Below are 24,276 nucleotides of genomic sequence, written 5' to 3' on the forward strand. Positions count from 1 at the left end.
TAAAACAATTTTTCTAACTTTTTTTGGCTATACTGAAATCAAGAGCTTCCACTTTTCCACATGTATTTATCAGTTTGAACTCATGGATTATTTTTACTGTCATTATTTTGCTCAAATGTTTCCAGATTTAGCTAGCGGGATACCCTTTAGGCTAATTTTTGTGTCCTTTGTGACATGTTTCTGTCATTTTTTGAGTGCTTTCTTATTTCCAGCACAAGGTGTTTTGGGCTCGTCTTGTCCTTCCCTGCCCCAGTCAGGGTGTCAGGCATTCGCTAGAGAATGGTGTTTAGGACCCAGGACTGGTGTGCTCATTCTTAGGGGAGTGAACACCGTCATCGCTTATGGGTCCTTCTCAGTGTACAGGGCTGGGAAATTCATGTACACATCTCTTGATGCCTCCGATTCTCAACCAGCACCAGAAGTTTCCTTTTAGCCTTCTTCCATTCTATGTTTGCATCTCCCTTCTACAACAGCAAGAAATCTGATAATGACGCATTTACGTATTTTTTTCAATCCTACAGTTCCTTAGAATTAAAAAAAGTTCTTGCATGTCTAAAAATGTCTTTATTCTTATATTTGTTGGAAAGTTTGGCTGAATATAGAATTCTAGGTTGGAAAGTATTTTCCTTTGGAAATTTGTGAGCGTAAGACCATTTTTTTCTAGCCCCTGTGTTCTGAAATTGCACAATTAGGCACCTTGATGAAAGCTTTTCTTTCATTGTACTGGCCCTCAGTGGGCTCTTCCAGTTTGGCAACTCAGTGTCCGTCAGTTCTGGGATAATGAAACAGTTCTGCTGTTTTCTCCTTTTTGGAACCCCTTTTTGGTCAGCTCTCAGACCTTCTGGACTGGTCCAGTTGGTTTCATAGAGTCTTTTGTCTTTTAATTTTCATCTCTCTTTTTGCTCTTTATAGGGGTATTTCTAAACTTTGTCTTCCACCCCTTCTGTTGAAAGAGAATTTCTTTTAAATCTCTCCCAGGTTTTTAATTTTTAAGTGCTTCTTTGTTCCTCAAATCTTCTTTATAGCCTCTTGTTCTTGGTTCGTGGATGCTGTATCTTCTCATCTGTGAAGATGCTGAAGTTTTCTCCTCCTGCATTGTTTGTTCGCTCTAGTTTTTCTTTTTGTATTGGCTTCATGTTAAAGGCGTTTTGCAAATGTGTGCTGGTGTTGGTCGTCTGCTTATTTAATAGGGTGGACTAAAAATTCTCTGAACGCATGGGTGGAGCTTTTCGACTTCATTGTCTGGCCTTCACGGCCTGCCTCTTTGTTGGATGACTCCTGCAGTATCTTTAGAGCGGGTCACATTCCCCAAAGAAGATTCTTAGAGTTTTGATTGAAGGATGAAAGGACCATTATTTTGGAAGCTAAGTGGGGAAAGAGCACAGGGGTGTCAGCATTCAGTGAGCATTTTTTTCTCAATCCCTTTTTAGTGTGATACTCTCACTTAGAGCTGTGCCTGTGTCCTCCAGTCCAGAGACTTCCCTCTGCTTTATCCAATCCTGGGAATAAACCTCCAAACACGCATCTAGGGCTTCAACCACTTTTTAAAGTTTGGGCCAACTTTCTTCATTTTTTAGTCTCCCATTTCACCCCCACTTTCAGAGTTACCCAATGGAGCCAACTCCCAGATCTTTTGAGGAATTCTACAGTGTAAATATGGTTGACTTGGTTTTCCCCATTGCTGCTTTTCTCCATCTGCTTGCTTGCTTCTAACGTTTTATTGATGTTTTCCCCTCTTTTCTCCCTCATTCTTGCCGAGTTGTCCATTAAAAAAAAAAATCCCTTTACAGTGGTTCTCATATGTTTTCAGGAGACAGCATAATTAGATACTTGTGTTGAATCTTCCAACTTACTAGGAAGTCCTGGAATCCACTCTTCACTTAGCATTTGAAAGTTGAAATTTCAGAGTCTCTTGCCCATTTCTCCGCTAAAAGAACGTGTTGATGACCAGAAGCACAGTTGGAGTTTTAAAATTCTGCTCATCTCTTTGAGTGCAAAATTAGTGATTGTTCACATTTTGAAGGGGCCTTAGAAGCTGTACAATGCATGCATCCCAGCCATCCAGACCTTTCTATTGTGAAATTTAACACCCGTGCTCAGTCCATGAAACATGAGCAGATGTACAGTGTAGTGGATATGGCTGTGGTAGTTCTGTCTCTGTAAAGTTGTCTCACACTGAGTGGGTGAATACTGAGTCATGGCCCCTAAGTCATTCCCCCTTGGGGAAGTACATGGTCAGGTTCTTGTGAGCCTCTGGCTGGTCACCACATTTTTGTTGAGTGATCAGTCCATAACCTTGTTTTATATGTGTTTCTGTTTAAAGACATCATATTTAGGATATATTTTTGATTTGTAAACATTGAGCTCAAGGCCAACAGCACTGTAACTCGTGCCAGAAGGAAGCTTATCTAATACACATCTTTTCTTCGTAAGGTGCATCACTTCCTTCTTGCACTTAGGAACACTAGACAGCACTTCATCGCTACTCAGGGGCCATTTTCAACAGAGAAATCACCAACAAAGAACACAAAAATGCAAAGAACATGACACTGTGTGAAAGGACACTTGTTTGTGGTAGGAGAGCTGAAACAAGAAGGCAGAGAGTGACGTCGTTGGACCTTAGCTGGGAATGTGTGTATTGAGTGACTGGAAGTTTCCACCACTCAGTGCATGCGCTTGTCTGCAAATGACTAAAAGTGATGGGAATGTTGATTTGGGTGTAGAAAGCAAATTTTAGCTGGTAGGTGAGTTGGCATACATAGATTCCACAAGTAATGAGAATCAACTGTAGTTTTGAGGCAGAAACCTGTGTAGCCACCACCCACAAGAACTATACCAGTCTCCCCTCCTAGAATGTTCATTTCATTTTCAGAGAGTTCTGATTTTAAAGGGTTTTCTTATTGACCTCAAATCCACCTCTGACTTGCTTTTGTCCTGAACTAGCGTTTGTTGCTAATCTTCCTCTTTTTGCTTGAGGAAGATTGTGCCAGTCTTCCTCTATTTTGTGTGTGGGACGCCACCACAGCATGGCTTGATGAGCACTGTGTAGGTCTGTGCCCGGGATCCAAACCCTCGAACCCCGGGCAGCTGAAGCAGAGCATGTGAACTTAACCACTATGCCACTGGGCCAGCCCCTACCTCTGACTTTCATTCAGTAGTCTAAGTTCTGCCTCTGGAGTGTTATCTTTTCTTCCCTTTAAGTATTTGAAGATAAATATTCAGGATAAGTATCCTGTTAAGTCTCAAAATCAGACCGCTTCCATTCTCTGATGTGTGCAGCACAGGACACGAATTTCAAACTCTTTACCATCCTGGTCTTTTTTTTTTCTGGACACCTTTGAGGCAATTGCTGTCCCTTTTCTATGTGGCCTCCAGACTGAACAAGTACTGCAGGGTAGACCCTGCCGACGTTAGACTGTAAGGATGAGAAATAAAATGAGGACTGCCGTTCCATTGGGTTTTACTCTCCTTCCAACTTTTCTTTTGAGATTTCGTTGTCCTACCTTATGGCAAATTCCCTGTAAAACCATGTTATCTCTACATGAGGCTGCCTGACTCAGATTCCACAAGTTTTCTTAGCTCTTCAGGGTCTGGGTCTTGTAATATTCCCTGTACACTCTAATAGCAGAACGTCCAAGTTTTTTGGTTACATCCCAAGAATCTTTAGAAGTTTGGAGGTACCTTTGTGAGTCTCTGACTGTATCTTTGTTTTCGTTTCCATCTTTCGCGTGTTTATTCCTAGTTGCTTGACTGCCTCTTTTTTTTTTTTTTTTTTTGACTAACAGGAGCTTTATTATGCATCTCTCATTTCAAAAAAAATAGAAAAAAAGAAATGGTGCTGTTTTCCTCTTTGCAGCAAAGATCTTATTTCTCCTTGAATTTTATGGCTTGGTTTAATCCTTTCCTCCTTTCTAGTTGAATTAAGTACAGTTAGCAATTTTCATCTCTCATGTTTCCATTTGTTCTTTAACTTATGTAGTCATCACACATTTATGGAGCACATCCTGTGTGCCAGGTTCTTTGCAACCCCAGCGTCTAGTAAAGAGGAGCAAGAAGCAAATTGAAGGGGCTTAGTTAGGGAAGGAGATGTGCTTGTAAGTGGTTACACTTGCAAGATGTACCGTCAGCCCTCCAAATCTGTGAGCTCCACGTCCAACTAAGGGGCTGACTAAGCGACTTGAGCATCTGCGGATTTTGGTATCCACGGGGGCCCTGTAACCAACCCCCCTCAGATGCCAAGGGATGACTCTGTGGAATGAGAGAGAGACACGTGGAATTATGGAGGGAAGGCACACTTCTAGGAAGTAGCCGGATCTTGAAGAATGTTTTTCTTCTTTTAATCCCTCTGTGCTTTTTATACCCTTTCCCTTCCCTGCTCTTCAGAGTAGTGCAATGCCTTAAGTACCTTCCTCCCATCACTTAAGTTAAGCACTACTGCAGTGGCCTGGTTGGTGGACACATGTTTGGTCTGTTATTTAGCAAGGTATGCAAATCTGTCTCTCTCACCAAAGGCCAAGTTTCTGATCCTGTCAGTGCACATTTAAAAAAATTTCTCTTAAAGCAGTCAGCTAACTAGTACTTTTGCTAAAGCCCATCTACTGACACTTCGAAGATTCACAGGATCTAAACAGAATTTTCTTGTAACTCTGTTGTCTCTAGTATCAAAATCCTTTGCTGATTCTTACCTCCTCTGGTCTCCCTGTCATTCCTGTGCTGTCCCACTTCTACTCTCTATAGAGGCTGAAATACAAGGCGAAGGCAGGGAACTGAATTGTGCATGAAGGAGAGCAATCAACAAGACCGGCGTAGCTCGATGATGTCTACCTGATTCCTGCTCTCACTATCAGTTTCCTGAGCTTTGGCATTTCATTTGCTTGCTGCCATAGTAACCAGGACTCCTGCCAGTCTCCCTGGTTCCCATCTTTTATTCATCTGTAAGTGCATCTGGAGGGGGGATGGGGAGGATAGAAACGGAAATCTCCCAGTAAAAAGATTGTGGATTTTGGAATGTCCGCAGAATAGCAAGCATGGGTACCTTAATTTTGGCATTGTTTCCAGCTGTCAAAGTAGTGTTAACCACAAGTAGTCGTCACTTGGGATTGTCATTTCTCCATTTCACATTCAAGGAGGGCTCCTTTATTACTGTGAGGAAAGTGGAGCTTTTATGTTTTTTGAATTAGAATTGGAGAAGATCATTGCTGAAAGTCCTTTATAAACTGCATTTCAGCCAGAATCATTCATCTTTGTGGGGTGATGAGAAGCTAGCCAGCTTCCTACTAGAATGTGGTTCTCACCTTTGTCCAGCTTTAAAAAATGCTGGTCCCCAAGATTTTTGAGTCCCCAGGTCAGTGGAATGGAAATATCTGAGGGTGAGACACAGGCATCTCCTTTTAAAGCTCCCAGGATGATGCCACATGCTCTAGAATGCCCTGGGGATTCTGCCATTTTCCTTTGACTTACTCAAATCATGAAAGGAATGCTTGGTCATATGCAAGGGAGCCCCGAAATTTGGCTATAGATGACATCTTAATGATATTCTTTTGACTTGAGACCTTGGGAAGAAGTGGATTAATTAAGGTACAAAACTGCATTATGGTTTGTACTGCATATGTGTATTACAAAACCGCACAGATTAACTGTTAACCTAGGCACATAAGTAATTGACAACTGGTAAATTCAAAGTTGGATCTCATGTTCCCGTGACTTCCTTCTTGCTCTCTGGGTTAGTTCTTTACATTTGCTTATAGCTTTTTGATACCAGTACTGGTATTGATGTCTCAGTGTGGGCTGGCTGCAGATGTCTGTTGGACAGCCACTGCACTTCATGCAAGTCTGGTTTATGACTTAATAGCATTCTGCCTACTTTGCAGGCAAAGTTACTCTACTGGTCATCCTACTGCCTTTACATTTGCAAATTCAGCCATGCATTATGAACCGTGACTCTCTGCTTTATTATTTGCACTTTGTTATTGACACAGATTAATCTCTGCTGAACTCAGCTGTCATTGGACCCCTCCGCTTCTGATTTTTTTCCTCCATTCTTCCCTGGGTTCTTTTTATTTTCATCACATACCCCGAAGAATACATTTTCATGTTAGATTCTCAGGTCTCAAGAATCTCAGTCCTGGCTGCGTGGTGTAGAATGGGAAAGTTCCTCTTACTTTTCTCATCACCTTGGTTTTATTGGCCACTGTGTTCTCAGGGCCAGACTTGACTGTGTCCCGTCACATCTCTGGTCTCCTCTGATTCTAGGACCAGTGATCTCTGGGCTCCTGACTTCTGGATTCCAGTTTTCCCTCCGATTCACAAGAGGCAGAGCAGCCAGTTGTAACCGCTCCTGATGCTGGAAGTACAGCTTGCAAGGCTCTTTCAGTAACTACCGAGAGCTGGCCATCTATACCTCTCTGACCGTTATATCATTAAAATATGTGGATCTGTGTGGATAGAGAGTCAGTGAATGAGTTCTCAATTTTGAGGCATAGACTTAGGGCTTTTAACACAGATTTCACACATGATGGCATCTATATTTAGATAGCAGTTGGCATAGACTTAGAGGAAGAAATTCTTCTTAAGACGAAACAAAATTGAATTGTCCAAAAAGAAGTTTGTAAAACACCTTTTAATGGTTCATTGTAAAAACAAAACCAAAACACAGATAATAAAGCAAAGTGTGGAAAAAAGAAAACAGAATACCCCTCCCATATTACTGCCTAGGGGAAAATAGTAAAATTTTACTGTATGTTCCTCTGGACTTTTTTCCATGTATGTGTGTATAAGTACTTTTTTTCTTTTGAAAAAAACGTATTTACCCTACATGCTGATTTTTTTCCTTTATTATTAAAATATTTTCATGTCAGTATATAAGGATCCACATCCCGTTTTTTGTTTTGTTTTGGTGAGGAAGATTGGCCCTGAGCCGATCTTCTAACACCTGTGCCGATCTTCCTCTAACTTGTATATGGGATGCCACCACAAGTATGGCTTGATGAGTGGTGTGTAGGTCCATGCCCAGGATCCGAACTGGCAAACCCCAGGCCTCCAAAGGAGTGTGTGCAAACTTAACCACTGGGCCACCAGGCTGGCACCAACATCTCATTTTTTAATAGTTGCATAATACTTGTTCAATCAATGAAAATAATTTGTTGAACCGGTCTCCTATTAGTGGACAACTGTATTCCCTTTTGTTCACTGTCCTAATAACTTTGCAGTGAGGTTTTCATAGCTAAATCCTTGTGCGTGGGTGTGGCAGTTGTTGTAGAGTAAGTTCCTAGAAGTGGCTGAGGGATTGGAGGTATACACATTTTAAACTAATATAATATTGCCAAATTGTCCTCCAGGAAGTTTATATTTTTCCCAACAGTGTAGCTGAGTGTTTGAAGAAACTGAAATGTTAATATTCTAGGCAAAAAATTGCCATGAGTGGAAAAAAGCAATGGCTTCTACCTATACCAGACACAGTGCCCACATTGATTATACCCCAAATAAGAATTCCATCAGAACCTGCTTCCTGGCCTTCTGTCCTGCTCTCAGTCCAGACCCCCTCTGAGAGCACCGTCTCCGCCTCTCAGAGGCGTTCAGCCTCAGGGTCTGGCTGAAGTCCGCCCTCTCCAGCCCCCCAGTCAGCAGTCATTGCTCCTTCTCGGCTCTTGTAGCATTGTTGTTTTTTGTGTTGCTCTTGCTTGTGTTTCACCCTCCCTCTTATTGGTTGCTTACATGTGTCTGTCTTCATAACTACATCATAGACTCTAAAGGGCTGGGACTCTGTGTGTCACATCCCTGTGGCTGTCCTTTTGGAGGCCAATTTCACAGTGAGCAACTTGGAAATGCTTGTCTTGAGGAAGACTCTTGAGAGGAACGTTTCCAGATGAATGCGAGGTTGAGCCTTAAAAGAGGGTCGGTGTCGGACTGTTCTCGATGCCCCCCGACGGCAGTTTCGTGAGGTCCACTCTGATTCCTGCTGCCCGCAGAGCTGGGCGTGCTTATGCAGTCGTGCAGTTTGCTCTCACTCATTTCCAGACACAGATGTAGAGCCCTACTCTTACAGCTGATTTGTGACGTTAAAATTACTTTACACTTGTTCTCCAATAAAAATTTCTAGGTGGCCCCCCATAACTGTTTCTCATAAAGGTGATCGTGTAAATTAAATGTCATAGTCACGAGGGCTGTTCATTTAATACGCACTTCAGCATCTCTCAGGGCTCCGGAGTGTTCATAGTTAAATGACCACTTGATACGTCTACACTGTGAATCTACACTATTTAATCTCACGTTACTTTAAAGATTTGAGTTGTTTTTGTGTTTTCAGAGCACACAACAGTGGCTTGTAAAAAGAAACAGTTTTTCACTGCATTACAGTATTTGCCACTTGCCTCGTACACTTGATGTGTATTGGTTCCCATCTCTTTTATTGGATAGGATTCATGAGCAAAGTAGTAGAGCAGTTAAGTTGTCAAAAGCATTTTCTATCTTTGACTTTTAAAAAGCCCATAAAAGTGAACTCTCCTACTCACTTACCTACAAGTTATACAGAGTATAACATAGTCCGTGTAGGTAAGGATAGTCACGTTCGAGCTGTGTTTGTGTATCTTTACTTTTTTAGTGTTCTAGACTTGTCTTTATTGAATTTTTTAAATAGCTTCTGCGCTTAATAATTTTTAGCCCTTAATTACCTACAGGACTGGAGCTCTTGATTCAACCACTTGTGGGGCAAGAGGGGTTCTCATGAGTCATGAAAATATTTGATAGAGCAGTTCTGGGGGGACCGTTTCCGGAGGTGGGCTCCGCAGATGTCCTGGGCAGGGCTGGCGCTGCACACGTTTGAGGTGGATGGTTATCTGTGCTGTTATTCCGAGGTCTGCTACTGACAGAACTTCCCTGAAGCCTGTTCGGCTGTTGAAAGTTGCTCACACATTTTCTGTTTCAAATTGCAGTGAAAATCTCAATGCAGAATTGCCAGGGATGTCCTCTCTATTTGAAAATGTAAATTTCAAGGAAAAACTTTTAAGGAGATAAACCCCAAAAGCAGGATGCAGCAAAGAATGGGAAAGGCTTTTACACTTAGATTTTCACAGATTTGGATGGTTTTCTGACCTGACTTCGCCTTCCCTACGTCTTCTTGCTCCTGGGAGTTGTACAACTCTTTGTAAAGTGAGAACAGTAGGATGTGGGTAGATGCCACACGCCATTAAATGTTGTGAATTCTGTGTGCTGTTTATTTCCTGGTCAAGTGTAAGGGTGTTGTAGTGATAGCTGGGTGCACCCACGGGCCTCTGGCTTGAAACTGATTTTCCCAGAGAGTCTAATTTAGGAGATAATTTTGTTGACAAGCCTCTCTTCTGGAGTGACAATATGTTTAATTACATTAAACATTGGTCATTGGCCAAATGGTGCTGTGTATGGTACTCCCATGAATTCTTAGTTTGAATAACCTTACTGGATGGGGATGTTATTTTGGGGGCAAGTAGAGATGTCTTTCCTTTTATTTTCCCATCTTTTTCCTCTTGTCTTTGTTGTAGAGACGTTGCCCAGTAGACTGTGTAGAACTGCACTTTTCAAAATGTGGACTTGGGCTTCCCAGGGACCCTTCCAGGGGATCATTGCAGAAGCAGGAGTGGGTGAGACAGCGGGTGCCGTCACATAAATCCAGGCAGCAGCACCAAATTTTACTAGTGGTCAAGGTATTCCTCACCATCATGCAACTGTCGATTTTTTTGAAAAGCCGTTTGCCCTTCAGAGTGTCCTTCAGAACGATGAGTGGCGCCAGAATAGTATAATCTTGGCAGGGGCTTTAGAAAAAGTTAGTGAGTCCAGCCTCCTGCCCAGTGCAAAGACTAATGGAATAGTCATCCTGTGTCTGTGCTCTCCTAGTGATGGGAAGGCCACTGCTTCACAGGGCAGCCTGTTTCACTTTCATATAGCTGTAATTTTTAGAAATGTGTCCTTGTTTATGCACAAGGCTCTGTTTCTCTGTAGTTTTTACCTTTGATTCCTGACTAACTTTGAGGGTCCAACCAAAATAAAACATATCTGTCTTTTGCACGGTAGCCCTGCAAATCTTTGAGGTTAGCTGTTGGGTTTTCCCTAAGTCTTCTTTTGTAGCTTGAACATGAGTACTTTCAGTAATTAATAATACTAAGATCAAAAATTGTATTTAATTTTGTCTAGAATGATTTTTTTTATGAGGAAGATTGGCCCTGAGATAACATATTGCCAATTTCCTCTTTTTGCTTGAGGAAGAGTGTTGTTGAGCTAACATCTGTGCCAGTCTTCCTCTATTTTGTATGTGGGATGCCGCCACAGCATGGCTTGATGAGCTGTGTGTAGGTCTATGCCTGGGATCTGAACCAGGAAACCCTGGGCTGCTGAAGCGGAGTGTGGGAACTCAGCCACTGGGCGGCTCCTAGGATGAATTTTTTAAAGTATTGTTTAGTGTAAATGTTTTGGATAGTACTTTTATCTTATCAGCAAATAATTAGAACAATCTAAGTTTAACATTTATATTTGTATATATATTTGAACTTGATATTTTTTAAATACATGAAATACTTAGTTTCACGTCTATTAGATGAATTCTGAATTCTTTTAAACTACAGTATCAGTGTTAACAGCAGCATTCTGGCACTACATGAAATAAATAGAAAAACAGTCATATTGTAATTTTGCTCCTGTGTTACAGTCACTACCCTGATAGCAAGCTATGTTGTATATGAAAAGTGGCTTCAAGTCATAGTAGAGATATGAGGAAACCTAGGATTCCTCGAGAAAAAATGGGAGGAAGCAAGCAAGAGACCCGCTTAGGGAGGCCTAATTGCTATGTTCGTTTCCTTGACAGCCATTTCTAGTGCCTGCTCCGTAATACAGACTGTTTCAGACTTTGCGACTGCAGTTGTAGCCAAGACAGACCAAGTCCTTGCTCTCCTGAATGTAGGTTCTAGTGATGAAAGAACCTTCGTAGACGCCTCAGTGCTGTGTAACAGTAACGGGAAGGACGTGGAGAGCGCGGGGCGCGGGGGCACTTTTGAGTGACAAGGATGTCGGAATGAGGAGGTGAAAAGCAAAGACACTTTGCTCAGACTTTGTATACTCCCAGGATATTTTGAGAAATGAGTGCTGTTCATGCGAAGCTTGTAGAGACAGAAAATTTGCTGAGAACCCTCAATTTAGGACATGAGGAGACAGACACAAGTTTAAAATTGATAAATTTTAATAATTTACCCAGGATTGTATAACTCCTTAGTGAATGAGCTGGGACTGGAATCCAGGTTTCCTAGTTTCCATTCACATTCATTCAGTTGCTTTTCTGTATTTTCTTCAAGTGAACGTTTTCAGCCCCCCAGTCTGTGCCTTGCCAAAATTGTGTTTCATTAACATATGGTGGATGGGAGGAGCGTCTTAGGGAGTTGCATTCAGACTGGGTGGGGGAGTCCATAAGGAGCACGCACAGCCTGTCTTGGAGTAGTTGGAATTCTATGGTTCAGAGGCCTCGTAAGTGAGAATTACGGCAGTGACGTGCTTGGCTTCCTGTAGACCATATGTTTTCACAAACTGAACATTGTGCTGGATCGAGCAGAACTTTGTTTTTTTTGAAGTCTAAGAATTGTATTTTAGTAGATCTGTGAGTTTCACCAAATGAGGACAGTTGAAGATGGCAACTTGGGTTGGTGAGGAGATTAGGAGCTTGGTGGGTGGCGTGGTGCAGATTCGTAGAATCACTTCTGCATCCCGCGGTGACTTGATCCACCAGGCTGATGTTCTCCAGCTGGGTTGGTGCCCTGCGTGTCTGCCTGACGACCCGTCCCATGGGGAGTTCACTGTCTGCACCGCAGTGACCCAGGCTCATGGTTTTGTTTGTGGTGCATTTTAGGATGAGTGGATTAAGGCCTTGCCGGCTGCCCTCGACCTATTCCAATGTAGAGCAGAGGTCGGCCAGATAGTACATAGTTCAGGCTTTGTGGGCCATACAGTCTCTGCTTAATTACAGCTGTGCCTTTAGCATGAAAGCAGCCGTGGACAGTATATAAATGCATGAGCTGTCTGTGTTCCCATGAAACTTTATTTGCAAAAACAAGTAGTGAGTCCAAGAATTGGGCCCACAGGCTCTGGTTTGCTGACCCCTGGTTTAGAGTGATGAGGTAACATTTATGGGACAAGTCTAGCTCCCCTAACGTAAAAGAAATATTTTTGCCCCTCCTCATCTTTCTTTTTAATCTTTTGTGTAATTTGAAATTACAGTGAAATGGTTGTGGCCATCCAAGCAGTCTCCCATTTGACCTTGACGTACCAAAGTCAAAGAAGACACGTTGTGATATTTTCTAAGTTACCTTCTTGTTGGGTAGCCCTTCCCCTTTTCTGGACAGAAGAAAATCTTTATTTCACAAGCTCTTACTTTCAGAAGAGGGTGCTCTGTGTTTTATACTGTAAACACTTCAGTTGGAATTTAAACAAGATGAGGTATTGAGATATATTCCTTTTTAACCAGGCAAAACTGAAATTAAAATTTATGATTTGGATAGCTAATCAGAAGACTCAATTCAGGTTTTTTTTTTTTTAAGCCTTATCCATTCATTCTTTGGCGAGACTATTCATCCACCTTATAATTGATGCAATACCAGGTCAAGAAATAGCATTTTTAATGAAATGAAATATTGCCCTGCTGTTAGTAATGAGGCTTCTGCAGAAATTTGGAAATGTCTCTGAACTAATGAAATGCGAGAAGAACTTAGTCTCCATGTCGATTAGAACTGTATAAAAATATGTTTGTATACAGTCATACGGAGAGATTGCCATGGACTTTTTACCTAGTTAGTATTAATGTGAAGAGGTTTTGGCCCCTATTTTTATTGTTTCCAGGAAATTTCTCTTTTATCATAAGGTTGGTTAAATACATAAATAAATATAATTTCAGTAGGAATTTTTAAAGTCCCTGGTGGGCTACAATAGAAATGAAAGTGAAAATTTTATTTCTAAACCTTAAACTAATTCTTAGTGCATTCACCGCACTTTAGCAGTGTGCGTCAGAAGGAAGATGTGCAGGCATATAGTGGATTTTCTCTGAGTACCGGAATGCACTCTTAAACTTGTTGTGCAGTTTTCTTCCATTTGATCCAGAATGAGTCACCGGAAGGTAGTCTTTTCTTAAGTTCCCTCCTGCACTTCAATATCTCTTTGCCTGCGTCCCTTCACTATGTCTTTGAGGAGGAGCTCCCTTTTCCTTGCCAAGGAGTCCTCTGGCCGCCTCCCCTGACTCTGCTTTGTACGGTTCCTTGTCCTTGCGTCAGGCTTTTACACTTATTGGCTGCCCTGTAATGTCAAAGTCATGGCATCTCTCAGAGCCCCAATTTCCAAATCTGTGAACCTTCTTTGCTCTTTTTTTTGGTGAAGATTAAATATGTAACAGTAAAGCGCTAGACCAATGTTGGGCATAGAGAGTTACGCCATAAATCATAGCTGCCGTCGTTGTAATGGTTGTTTTAAAATCCTACATTTTATCCTTTGCCTGGCTCATCCCCCTTTCACTACTGACTTGCTCGTGTTTCTTCTCTCCTGTAACACTTTGCTCACGCTTGTTTGCCCCTCTAGCGCTGGCGTTGGTGCTGTTTCTTTCTCTTCATTGCTGTCACACCTCTACCGTTGCAATCTGGCTTCCAGCTCCACCTTGCCAAGTGACCGTGCAGCCACCATACTGTGGCTCTTTCTTCTTCTCCATCCTCTACCCTGTCATCCTGGAGACTGCCTTTTTCCTTCATTTCTGTGATAAGGCAGGCCTGAGTTTCCTTGTACTGTTTGACTATACCTTTTCTATTTGCTTCTCTGATTCGAGTCTTCTTTTTAGCCCGCAAATGTTTGTGTTCCCCAAGGTTCTGTTGTTGATGTCTTTTCTCCTCCCTCTACCCCCTTCCCTCATTGACCTCACCTACCCCTGGGCCTTCAGGTAGCCCTTCTATGCAGATGACTATTAAATGTGTAATTCTCATGCACCCTCTTTTGAGCTTATTTTCTTCTACATCTGGAGAGGTCAACCTAGAGGAGCTTTGGGCATCTCAGACTCAGCATGTCCTAAGCCAGATGCATCTGTTCTTGTCCCCGATCAGCTTCTCTAGATTTCCTTTAGCTGTTAATAATAATACCATTCTCCCAGCCTCTATATGTGAGTGCCCCTCTTTCGCCTCATCTCTCCCTCATTCTCCACATTACGTTAGTTGCATCTTCTTAGATTTACCCTTGTAAAGTATCTTTTCTTCCAAAAGTTTTTGTGTATACATATGCATAGAGAGATATCTCAAAAGAAATTCTCCAAAACGTTTAAAGTCTGTTATCTCTGGATGATGGGATTTTATATTGTTTGAATTTTATTTTTTATGTCAGGTAATTCTTACTTATATACTTGTACCCAACCTTTAATCTCACTTCTCAGCTTGCCCTTGTCCTGAGCTTCCTCCGGTGGGACTCCTGGCTGTTTCCTCCATGTGCTCCTGCTTTCTTGACTTTGCTGCTTTACCCGGTGCCTGGTGCATTTGTTCTTTGCATCTCCTGTTGCTGTTTTTCTGGGCTCCTCTCAAGTAAAGTTTCCTTAATGAAACCCATCTCTCAGCGAATGTGCTTTCTCCTTCCCTGAGCTCTCTGCTCCCTGTGTCACTTCCTGTGTTCTGCTTCCCAGTCTTTTTCATGGGTGTTCGTGTTAATCCCTTTGTTAGATTGTAAGCTCCACGAGGGCAGAGATTGAGTCTTACTCATCCTTTCCCCCTGCTGGTTATACTCTCTCAATTTGTCTTTGGGGGACGATCCCTTTTCCTACTGGTTATGGTTTTGGTGGGATGGTCAATCAAAGTGTCCTGCCAAGAGGATGCTCTTCCCCTGGAGTTTGAATTCTGAGTCATGGGATACAAGGACTGACCGTGACTGGCGCTGATTGATCCTGGCCAAGGTGCTCTGAAGAAGCCACTCATTAGTTCCTGCCTCGCACATCCCTGGAGCTGCTCTGGTCCCTCAACTCTCCGAGGCCTGGTTCTTCAGATTTTCCTTCGTATCTGTGAGCTATCTCATATCCTTACAATAAATGTGGCGTTCTCTCTCTCTCTCTTTTTTTTAAATTTTAAGTTAGCCAAAGACAGTTTCTATTGCTTTTACCCAAAGACCCCTACCAATAGAGCTGTTATGATTGGAACTGACCAGACTTAATCCTTTTAGTTCTTATATTGATTTTGATGTGTTTTTTCTTCTTTTTAAAAACAAAAATGAAAAAACAGCCAGAGACTGCTGCTGCTTTGAAACGCACGATAGAAGCCCTGTTGGACAGAGGGGCGATAGTGAGGGACCTGGAGAACCTGGGGGAGCGAGCACTTCCTTACCGGATCTCGGCCCACAGCCGGCAGCACAGTCGAGGAGGGTAAGTGTCTTCAGGAACCACTTGAAAATGTCTTTGATGCGCTCAGTAAAGAATACTGTTCAATTAATCTTAGGAATCATTGTGATTTCACAGTCACTCCCGTTGTGCCAGGTGGTATCCAGGTACACACCCTAGCAATGTTGTGTTGTGAATGGGATGCCGTTATGCTGGCCCGTAATAAACTATGATCAGAGTACGATGACAGGTCACGCTAGGAGCAACAGGTTTATAAGCTTTTGATTATGGGAAACTTTTCTCATCAACGTAAGCACTGTTTCCCCCTGGCATTTCTTTAACTTTTGCCTTTAAAACACCTCAGTGAACAATACATAATGCGTCCTTTGTAAATATGCAGGTTGCAAATAACAAGCAGAATGTACTTCTTATGACTAACGTATATAACCAGAGCCTAACCCACAGTAGAAAAGTGTTTTTACCTGCTCTAACTAATAATCACAATTTTCTGTAATGGAATTTTTTCTCATGTGGGGTATACCAACTTCCTCAAACGTATGTCAAAGATTTGATTCTGTAGTAATAACTATCTTTGTAGAAATCCTTTGAGATCAGCTTGTGTATTGAATTGATTTGAAGCTTCTCTAGGTCCTAAGGGTGTCTTTTTCACACCCGTGGTTCTGGTTTGGAGGAAGAATCTCCTCATAGTGTTGGGTTTCCTAGAAGTCGGTGATAGAGAAGATGGGAATCTGGTTTTAGCATGGTGGAAAAAGTCCAGGAGTAGATCAGCTCTCTGGTACTCGCCAGCTGTGGCCTAGAGCAAGTCGTTTAGCTTCTCTCATCCCTTCTTCCTTGGATACCGAAGCCACCCACGTCGTCAGGGGATTGAATGAGATCATCTCTGAGGATGTGCTCTGTGGACAGTCCTGGCTCTTGTGTGAGTGCTGCTTTCAGTCACGTGGAGCTCGCGGTCTTGGGTGGGTGCAGGACAGGCCTGAGTGGAGTCCTGCCTCCCACCGAGGCTTTCTGACTGCATTTAAACCTTCTGCCGAGACGTGGCACATCCTGCACATTTCGTCTTTTGATTGCTTCACCTTGTTTTGTGCTGGTGTTCAGCATCGTAAGAACACCTCTGAAGAGTGCCTGAGGTGTTGCTAGGCAACGTGAAATGCACAGTGGCTGTTCCTCTTCCACAATCATAACAACAGTGAGGGATGGAGGTTGTGGGTAACGTTTTTTCCTTAACTTAACCACAAAGGACTTAAGAGCAAGGCTATGAATCCTTTTGCCTTTTGGTTTAAAGAGAAGCTCATAAAATTTAGCCAAGACTTCTTAGCTCGGTTCTCTGATGGTACGCACTGAACGGGGGGAAGTCAGTTTCTCATTTGTGCATTTTCAGGGATGTGCGGTAGGAGTGCTGCTTCTGCCATTTTTCCAAGTGGAGGATTTGACTTTGTTGAGGACTGGTATGACCAGCATCCTAGAATTTGCACTTCTCATAAGCGTCTGGGTCGTGCTCCTGCTGCTGTCCCAGGACCACACTTTGAGAGCCGTTGTACTAACTCAGTTTTCAGGCCTCTGTGTGCAGTGGTGGGGTGGGGTGGTGCTGTTTCTCTTTTATGGCTGGATAAGTTCAGATCCTGGAAGAACTCACCTGGAACTACGCCAGAACTGCTAACAGCATTAGCCCCACGTTCCAGATTCCTGACAAGGTATACGTGCCCCACCAAGGACTGGGTTGCTCTCACGTAGTTCATTTACATTTAAGGGTTTTATTCTGGTTCTTTTACTTTCAGATTCTTCAGCAAAGCAGAAGCAACATTCATTCTTTTTCTTTTTCTTTAGTGCTTTATCTCCCCAATTCCCCCCCGTACATAGTTGTGTATCTTAGTTGCAGGTCCTTTTAGTTGTGGCTTGTGGGACGCCGCCTCAGCGTGGCCTGACAGGTGGTGCCATGTCCACACCCAGGATCTAAACTGGCGGCCCAGGCCGCTGCAGCGGAGTGCACGAACTTAACCACTCGGCCACGGGGCCGACCCCTAGGGAAGCAACATTCTTAAGGTGTGTTATATATAGACACAGAAAGGTGGTGACCAGCCCCAGTCACTCATGTCATGTTTTAAGCTTGTTTTTCTGGGATAAATCACTGTCTGGTATTTATTTGTTTACGGTGATGTTTTCTGAAGTGTGGTCTCTGCTACACTAGTTATACAGGTATGCTCCACCGAAAAATGGGGGGTGTGTGTGTGTGATCAGTTCACTTGGGAAGACTTGCCTGATCTGATCCCTTCTAGAGATTCACAGCACATGTTAGCACGTAAATGGTCAGAAGCCCTTCGGTAAGATGCCTTCATTTATCGATTTTATTTGACCATGTTTTCTTTTATTTTTGTAACGCTCACGGATACCCTTCTCAGTGACTTCTCGTAAATGAGGCTGTGGTTTGGAATTCCCTGGATGTGAGGGTAGAGTTGAGTGGTATGTCAGGTGTCTGCAGGGTGGAGCTTCAGCGTAGTCGGAAATTCTTCTGGCTTTAGCCGGTTCTTCCGTATCACTAACCTCAGCGACATTTGTAGCAGGCATTTTGTTCGTTTGACAAGTTGTTTATGTGTGTTGCATGTAGCCACAGGAGATGTTACAAACATGTAGTAAGCAGATTACGTGCCAGGGTGTGCTGGGTGCTGGGCAGGCTCGCTCTTAGGAAGTGCTCTAAGGAGAAACAGAGCAGTCTTGTCTGTTGCACATTTATCAGCATTCAGAAGTTTTTTGCTCTTTTTGAACAGTCCTGGAGGCCATTACATGGATCTGTGATTTTGGTGGGGCACTGATTCGAATCCCAAGGCTGGTGTGCGAGAGCCAGTTTTATAGCTGGCTAATGAGTGAGCCTAGATGTCCTCTGAGAATCCACATTGCACAGTGGTGCTCTTGGTATTATGTGTATGTTGCTTTTACGTTTTATGAGAACAAACAATATGTCGTAGTGGTATTCCCGGGTCTCAGGATGGTTCTTGTGATTGTTGTGGTTCCTGATCTCAAGGAGTTTTCAGCTGAATCAGGGGCTTGCCTGCATATGGCTAACCTAGGCGCCAGCAAGGAGGTGTAAGCAGAGGCCCAGCACAGCAGGGTCACCAGCCCAGGCCGACAGCCAGGCGTCTCTGTTGCAGTTACGTCCCATCATGTGGGGTGATTGCCTCTCCTGTTCTCCCATGCTCACCTCCTTCCCCCGGATCCACACCCTGTTGCACACATGCCAAGTGGACCTGAGAGAGAAATGAGAGTGCAAAAGTGCTTTGCTCAGAGAGATCCTGCTACTTCAGGAGTATTTGTGAAGGAGGAAGAGGTAGTACCTTGAAAGTTGTAGCTGGTGTTTATTATTGTGTCAAGCCTTTTTATGCGGTTTATGCCCCCAAAATACAATCATTATATTCCAAATACTAATTTGGTCAGTCCCCCCTTTAGAAAGAGGTTCCATTCCAGAAATTTGTCTGAAAGTCTTTGGTTTATAGCTAGCAACCTATTTTCCCATTGGAACAATTTGATGGTTAAGTTCCTAGGCTGATCCACGGAAAGTTACTTAACTCAAAATCTCTGAGGCTCAGTAGAAATGGGATAGTCATTTACGTACAGCTGAACACCATTTGAAAACTTGTTTTTAAAAATGCTGCTCTGCGTTGCACCTGGCCGCAGAGTGGATCCTGGGTCACGTCCCCTTTGTCGGGGATGCGGTTGATATTTCAGCTATAAGTAAGACTGTTCTTCTAGGGAAGCCGCGTCCGGCATTAGTTGTCCCCCACGTGATGTGAATTTAGGAACAGGGAGGAGTTGACCAGATCCTCCTGTTGCTGTTTGGACCAGGTTGGGGTGGTTGGGAAGTTTGGGTCTTCTTCCAGCTTTCCAGATGGGGGCTTCTGGCCTCGCTCACTGTCCCCCCACTCCCCCGCCCCGTTGTTGCCAAGCGGTGTCTGGAAACCCCTGGAGCATGATTCAGAGCTGAGAGGTCTTAGAAGGCTTACGGTTCATTCTCTGTTCTGGATTTGCTTTGGTCTCTTGGAGGCCCCCTAGCTCCTCTCTCCTTTGTACCTTTCATAGCGTCATCGACTCTGTGGGAAGGGCAGGGTTGGTGTTGTGGAAAAATCGTAGTGTTCCTCGCAGTCAGAAAGGGGAAGATGTCACACATGCAGCGGGGAGCAGTGGGAGCAGATGCTCATTCAGACCCTTGCTAGAAAGGGGCAGGCATTTTACTGCATCACAGTGTCCGTCACCCTCTGCCAGAACCACTTCAGCATCGTACTCCAGGGCTGCACGTACTAGTTGAAGGCTGTCTTCCCACTAGATGGGGCTGGACTGAGACTCGTGAGTGCCTGCTGGTGCATGAGAGGGAACTATAGAAGAAATCGGGGTCCGTATTTAGTGCCGGGCTTGTGCCTGTTTGTAACAGCGTGCCCCAGATTGGCTTTGTCTGTTTCTACCGGGTCTCATTTTACTGCAGTGAGATTGGGGTGACGGCAGAATGCGTCTGTGTAAGAACTCTTAAGTAGTGAAGGAGGTTTTTCTTGCCTGTTTTCTCCCTTCTTTCTCTGTTCTCATCCGCTTTAAAGTGTGAATAGGTGCTTATAGCAAAGATCTGCTGGCCTACATATAAGATGCCCTTCTATTTACGGGTAAGCAGAAGGATAAAAATAGCAGGCTGTATGGTGAACCAGTGGAATTTTACTGACTTGTTCCCCAAATGTGTCTGCAGCTTACTCCAAGAGAGCTGGCACCCTCTCTAGAGGAGATTGATTCTCCTCTGTAGTTTTCCCGTTAGCTAACATTTCCATGTTCTCGTGCTCTTCTGCCAGCATTGAGTCCAGGCCAGCATCCTGACCCCATTCTTGTGTGTAGCTGCTCCATGACGGGGTTTCAAGGCAGGGCTGCTGTGGCCTTGGAGGTTTCTTTTTAGTGGCAGCGCCCCAAGATTTGTAAGGATTCTGCAGCAGGTTTGGTGGTTTTTAAAATGTATGAGAATAAACAGATAAAAAAGAATGGGGCTTTTCCATGCAGAGGGTATCTTGGTTTTAAGGTGAATAATTCACTGCCTCAGTGAAGCCTGAATCCAGCAAGGTTTAACCGATACAGTCTAGAAACTGGCATTCAGACAGATCTGTTTTCTATTTTCAAAAAAGCTCGAAGATGCTTCATGGCTTCAGATCCCTCCCATCCCCCTCCTCCACCTCCCACCCACTGTGAACCACTGAGCGCTTCAGTGGAAATTTCCACTTGTCTGCCAGGGGGAATGGGAGGCTGTGAGTGTGTGGCTGAGAGAGACAAAGACAAAGAATATAACTCAAGTTCAAGCAAGCACTTTTTATGGGAAACTTGTAAATACAGGGTTAAGACAAACGTGAAATAAAAAACAAATAGAACCTTTACATTTAGGAGCATTGCAAGAAGACACGTTTCCTCCCTGAACATGGGGGGTTGCGGAGCTGGGGGCTGGCAGCCCTGGGCTGTCTACATAGACTTGTGTCAGAAGGTGACTGAGTGGTGCTCAGCGCTAGGACCCTAGGGAGGAGGAGCAGAAAGAACAGTGAGAGCTGCTGGCTCCCTCGTGCTGCTGCTCTGGGTGGAGTCTTCTTGCTGGCTTCGTTTTCCAGCATTGGGCTCAGTCTGTCCTGGGGAAGCCATTTCTCCGGGTCTTCCCGGATCTCTCTGGAGTTTGTCATGGTAGTGGAGAGTTTTGTAGTGTGAGTGTCTTAAGAACTACAAAGGAGGGTAAATTTTCACCTTGAAGACCGTGTGGGCAGGTTCAACCTACAGAATAGTTCGCTGTTCCTCCGGCTTTTGAACCTCAGAATCTGGGAGGAGAAACGCGTTAGTGGACTGCACCTTTTTTTGTACTTTCTCTCCTCGGCCAGTATCAGTCATCTTACTTCCACTTGTGCAGAGTTGGTGCTGATAAAAGTTAAGTGCTTTTCTAAAGAAAAGAGAGCTGCTTGGCTAAAGCTGGTGTCTACCTTGTAGATAACCACACGTGGGAAAACACACCTTTAAATGTAAACACTGTTGGGCTTTGTGTCTAAGGCGATGGTGATGCTTCCGTCCACCCTGGCTGCCTGGTGTGCAGAACCATTTCACTGGCGCCGCTGAGCACATGGCTGAAGGTCCTGGAAACGTATAACATAATTAGATTTTAGATTGCTAAGCTGGGGTTTTTCAAAACGCTCTGCCCATCTATTAATCATTGATTAGAGTCAGAGTAGAGAATGGAAAACTATTTGGGGAACTAATATATTTTTTTCATATTGGAATCTCAACTTTTGCGTTTATTTAGGCAGTTGCGACTGTAGTCATAATTCTGAACTATTCTACCTTGACTGAGGAGCTTATCATGAAGCTGGAGATAAGAAAGAGTCCACATGTGTTGTGACTTGTGGTCTTGTGTTTTGGTTCTGCCAGCTTGGTTAGGGGGAGAGGCAGACATTGATATCTCATTGCGGTTATTGAGTCCTCTTGATCCTCCCCTCTCATAGGGCCAGGAGGAAGGTGGGGCACATGGCTCTCAGATGCCTCTGGAGACACTGAGCCCCTCTTTGGGCCCCTAACAGCAGCTCATCTGGATTTCAGAATGGCTTCTCCATGGCAGCCTTCAGCAAGATGGAGGGAGTGGGTGTCAGGGGAGTTCCAAGGTCATTTTTGCAACCTAACTCCCATTTTTACAGGTCTGTTAGGGCCCAGTACTGTCCTGCGGAAGGGCTCCTTAGAGGCCTCAGAAGCCGCCCAGAACTACAGCTCCAAGGAGGTTGTTCCTGGGCCTCACTTCCTTCATGTATAAAAATGCAAATGCCGGGCTGCACTTGGTGCGTCTTTCATATCTGAAAAAAGTCTTATTGTCATGGCTCAGGTCGTCTGTAGTTAGAAAACCCAGCCGCTGGGAGTCAGGTGTCGCTGACCCCGCGTCATTTCCACTCTCTCCTGCAGAACTGGGCATCTTGTGGAAGTAGTGGAAGCCTGGGTTTCTGCTAGCACAGCGGCCCTGTGACTTCTCTCCCCAGCTGGCCTAAATGTTCAGGAGGTTGAGGCCGTGTGTACCTCATCTTGTTAGCCTCCTTCTGAGGTTTGCCCTTAGTAGATATTCGTTGATCAGTTAAGTTTGCCCAAGATAACTAGGTGAGAAAAAAGAATATATACTGGCAGCAACCAGGAATTGGTCACGTTCTTTCCTGTGTGGGAAGCCATAATGGACTGTTGACCCGTGTGCTTGGGTCACTAAGGCAGGTGGAGATTGAGTTTGTCCAGGGCTTCTGCTTGGTTCCCTCGTGATGGGGAGGGACTTCTTGGTTCCCTGGGAGGGAGGTGGGGAGGTAAGAGGTTCAGCTTTCCACTGGGAGTGATGAATACAGGAAGATCTGCCCAGCTCTGAGCCATTCCCCCCTTCTCTGTTTTGGTGGTGGTTCCTTTTTGTGGAAATTTCCATGGTGTAATAAGGAGCATGGGAGTAGAAGCAGTCTTTGCCCACATGAGCTCCAGGCACAGATCAGCAGGGTGATAAGCATGAAGTGACTGTCACAGCTGTGGTTGTGGGCACAAACCCATTTGCATTTTGGCCACTGCTCTTGTTTGGGTTTGGTTGCTAGAGGAGTGTCATGACGGGTAGAGGGAGGGCAGAGTAGGTCAAAGAAGGCAAAGGCTCGAGGGGTTTGGTCGTAGTGGGGAGCCTCCAGAAGCCAAGCTTAGGATTTTCAGGCCCTTTTTCTAGGGCTTCATTTTGTCCTTGAGAAACCTCCAAAATGCTGGCTGCTAGGTAGCAAGAGATGTTGACAGAGTAGAGAACCATGGGGTCTGGAGACTGGACCTGTGTGCTTGGATCACTAAGGCAGGTGGAGATTGAGTTTGTCCAGGGCTTCTGCTTGGTTCCTGCCTCTCACTTCGTGACGTGGAGCAGATCAGTTTCCTCATAAGAAACCTGAAAGGGTTGGATGCAGTGTCTTCATGGTCCTCTCCCACACTTCACATTCTGTGGTTCTGTAACCCCTTGGTCCCTGAAGTTACCTGTGGCTTCTTGTGTCCTGGAGTCAAAAGGCCTTCTCTGTTACAATCCTGGTTGTGGCCCCTTAGTAGCTGAGTGACCTTGAGCTCATGACTTGACTGTTATAAAACTCAGAGGAGGCAAGTGTAGGAAACCAGTTTGAAAACTGCTAGAGTAGTAGTTGTTGCTGGGGAGAGGGCTGCTGAACCCAAACCAGTGCCAACACCACTTCCTCTTCCTCCATTTCCTGAATTGCCACATGGAGTGGAACTTCCACTTCCCTTTCATCCTCTTCCTCAGAAGCTCTTTAAAAGATGTGAGAGCAATTTGAAAATTAGAAAGTTCTAGTAAGACATTCCCTTTAATTTCTGAAGTAAGAGGCTTCTGATGTATCTGGCATCTAGTCTCCATCCTTGGGTATCCTTTTTACCCTTATTGCAAAATGGTATCCAAAAGCTTTGAGTATATTTCTTAGGATTGTTTGGTGAGGACCAGTGTATGGAGAACACCGTTCAGGAAGACTGCAAGAGAATTGATTTGTGGGCAGCTGAGTTGGTTGTTGGCAACTGTAAACACACTTTCTCTTAGAAACAGGTTTAGACTCGAAGGCTAGCCCACAGAAAGGCCTCTGTGGTGCAGTTGAATGGAGAATGGATGAAAACAATGCTTGCTGAACCCAGATATGGTATCTGACTAACTTTAATACTTGACTGTAACGAAAGGCAGGCTTAACTCAGGAGAGGAGACGCTTGTGGACTTTCTGGAGGGAGGGGACTTGGAGCATGTCCAGGACTGGCAGTGGGGATTGCTTGGGTTACTGAGTGCCCAGAGCATGTCAGGCCCTTGCTGAGCACTTCCCTCCGTGTTACCCTAGGTAGTATGTGGCATTTCACCAGCACACTCCCTCAGGCTGTAAGCACAGGGCTTT

At 44.2% G+C, this 24,276-nt stretch overlaps 1 protein-coding gene across 1 annotated transcript in view; it reads left to right on the forward strand.

The window, feature by feature from the left end:
• MRPS6 (mitochondrial ribosomal protein S6) overlaps positions 1-24,276 on the forward strand; it is a 77,123-nt gene that overhangs the window by 36,115 nt on the left and 16,732 nt on the right. The window contains exon 2 of the mRNA XM_070597213.1: positions 15,246-15,385. Within this exon, the coding sequence (XP_070453314.1) occupies positions 15,246-15,385 (140 nt within the window). The remainder of the gene's footprint in view (positions 1-15,245; positions 15,386-24,276) is intronic.

This window comes from Equus przewalskii, chromosome 27 (assembly GCF_037783145.1).
Source record: "Equus przewalskii isolate Varuska chromosome 27, EquPr2, whole genome shotgun sequence".
NCBI classification, from domain to species: domain Eukaryota; kingdom Metazoa; phylum Chordata; class Mammalia; order Perissodactyla; family Equidae; genus Equus; species Equus przewalskii.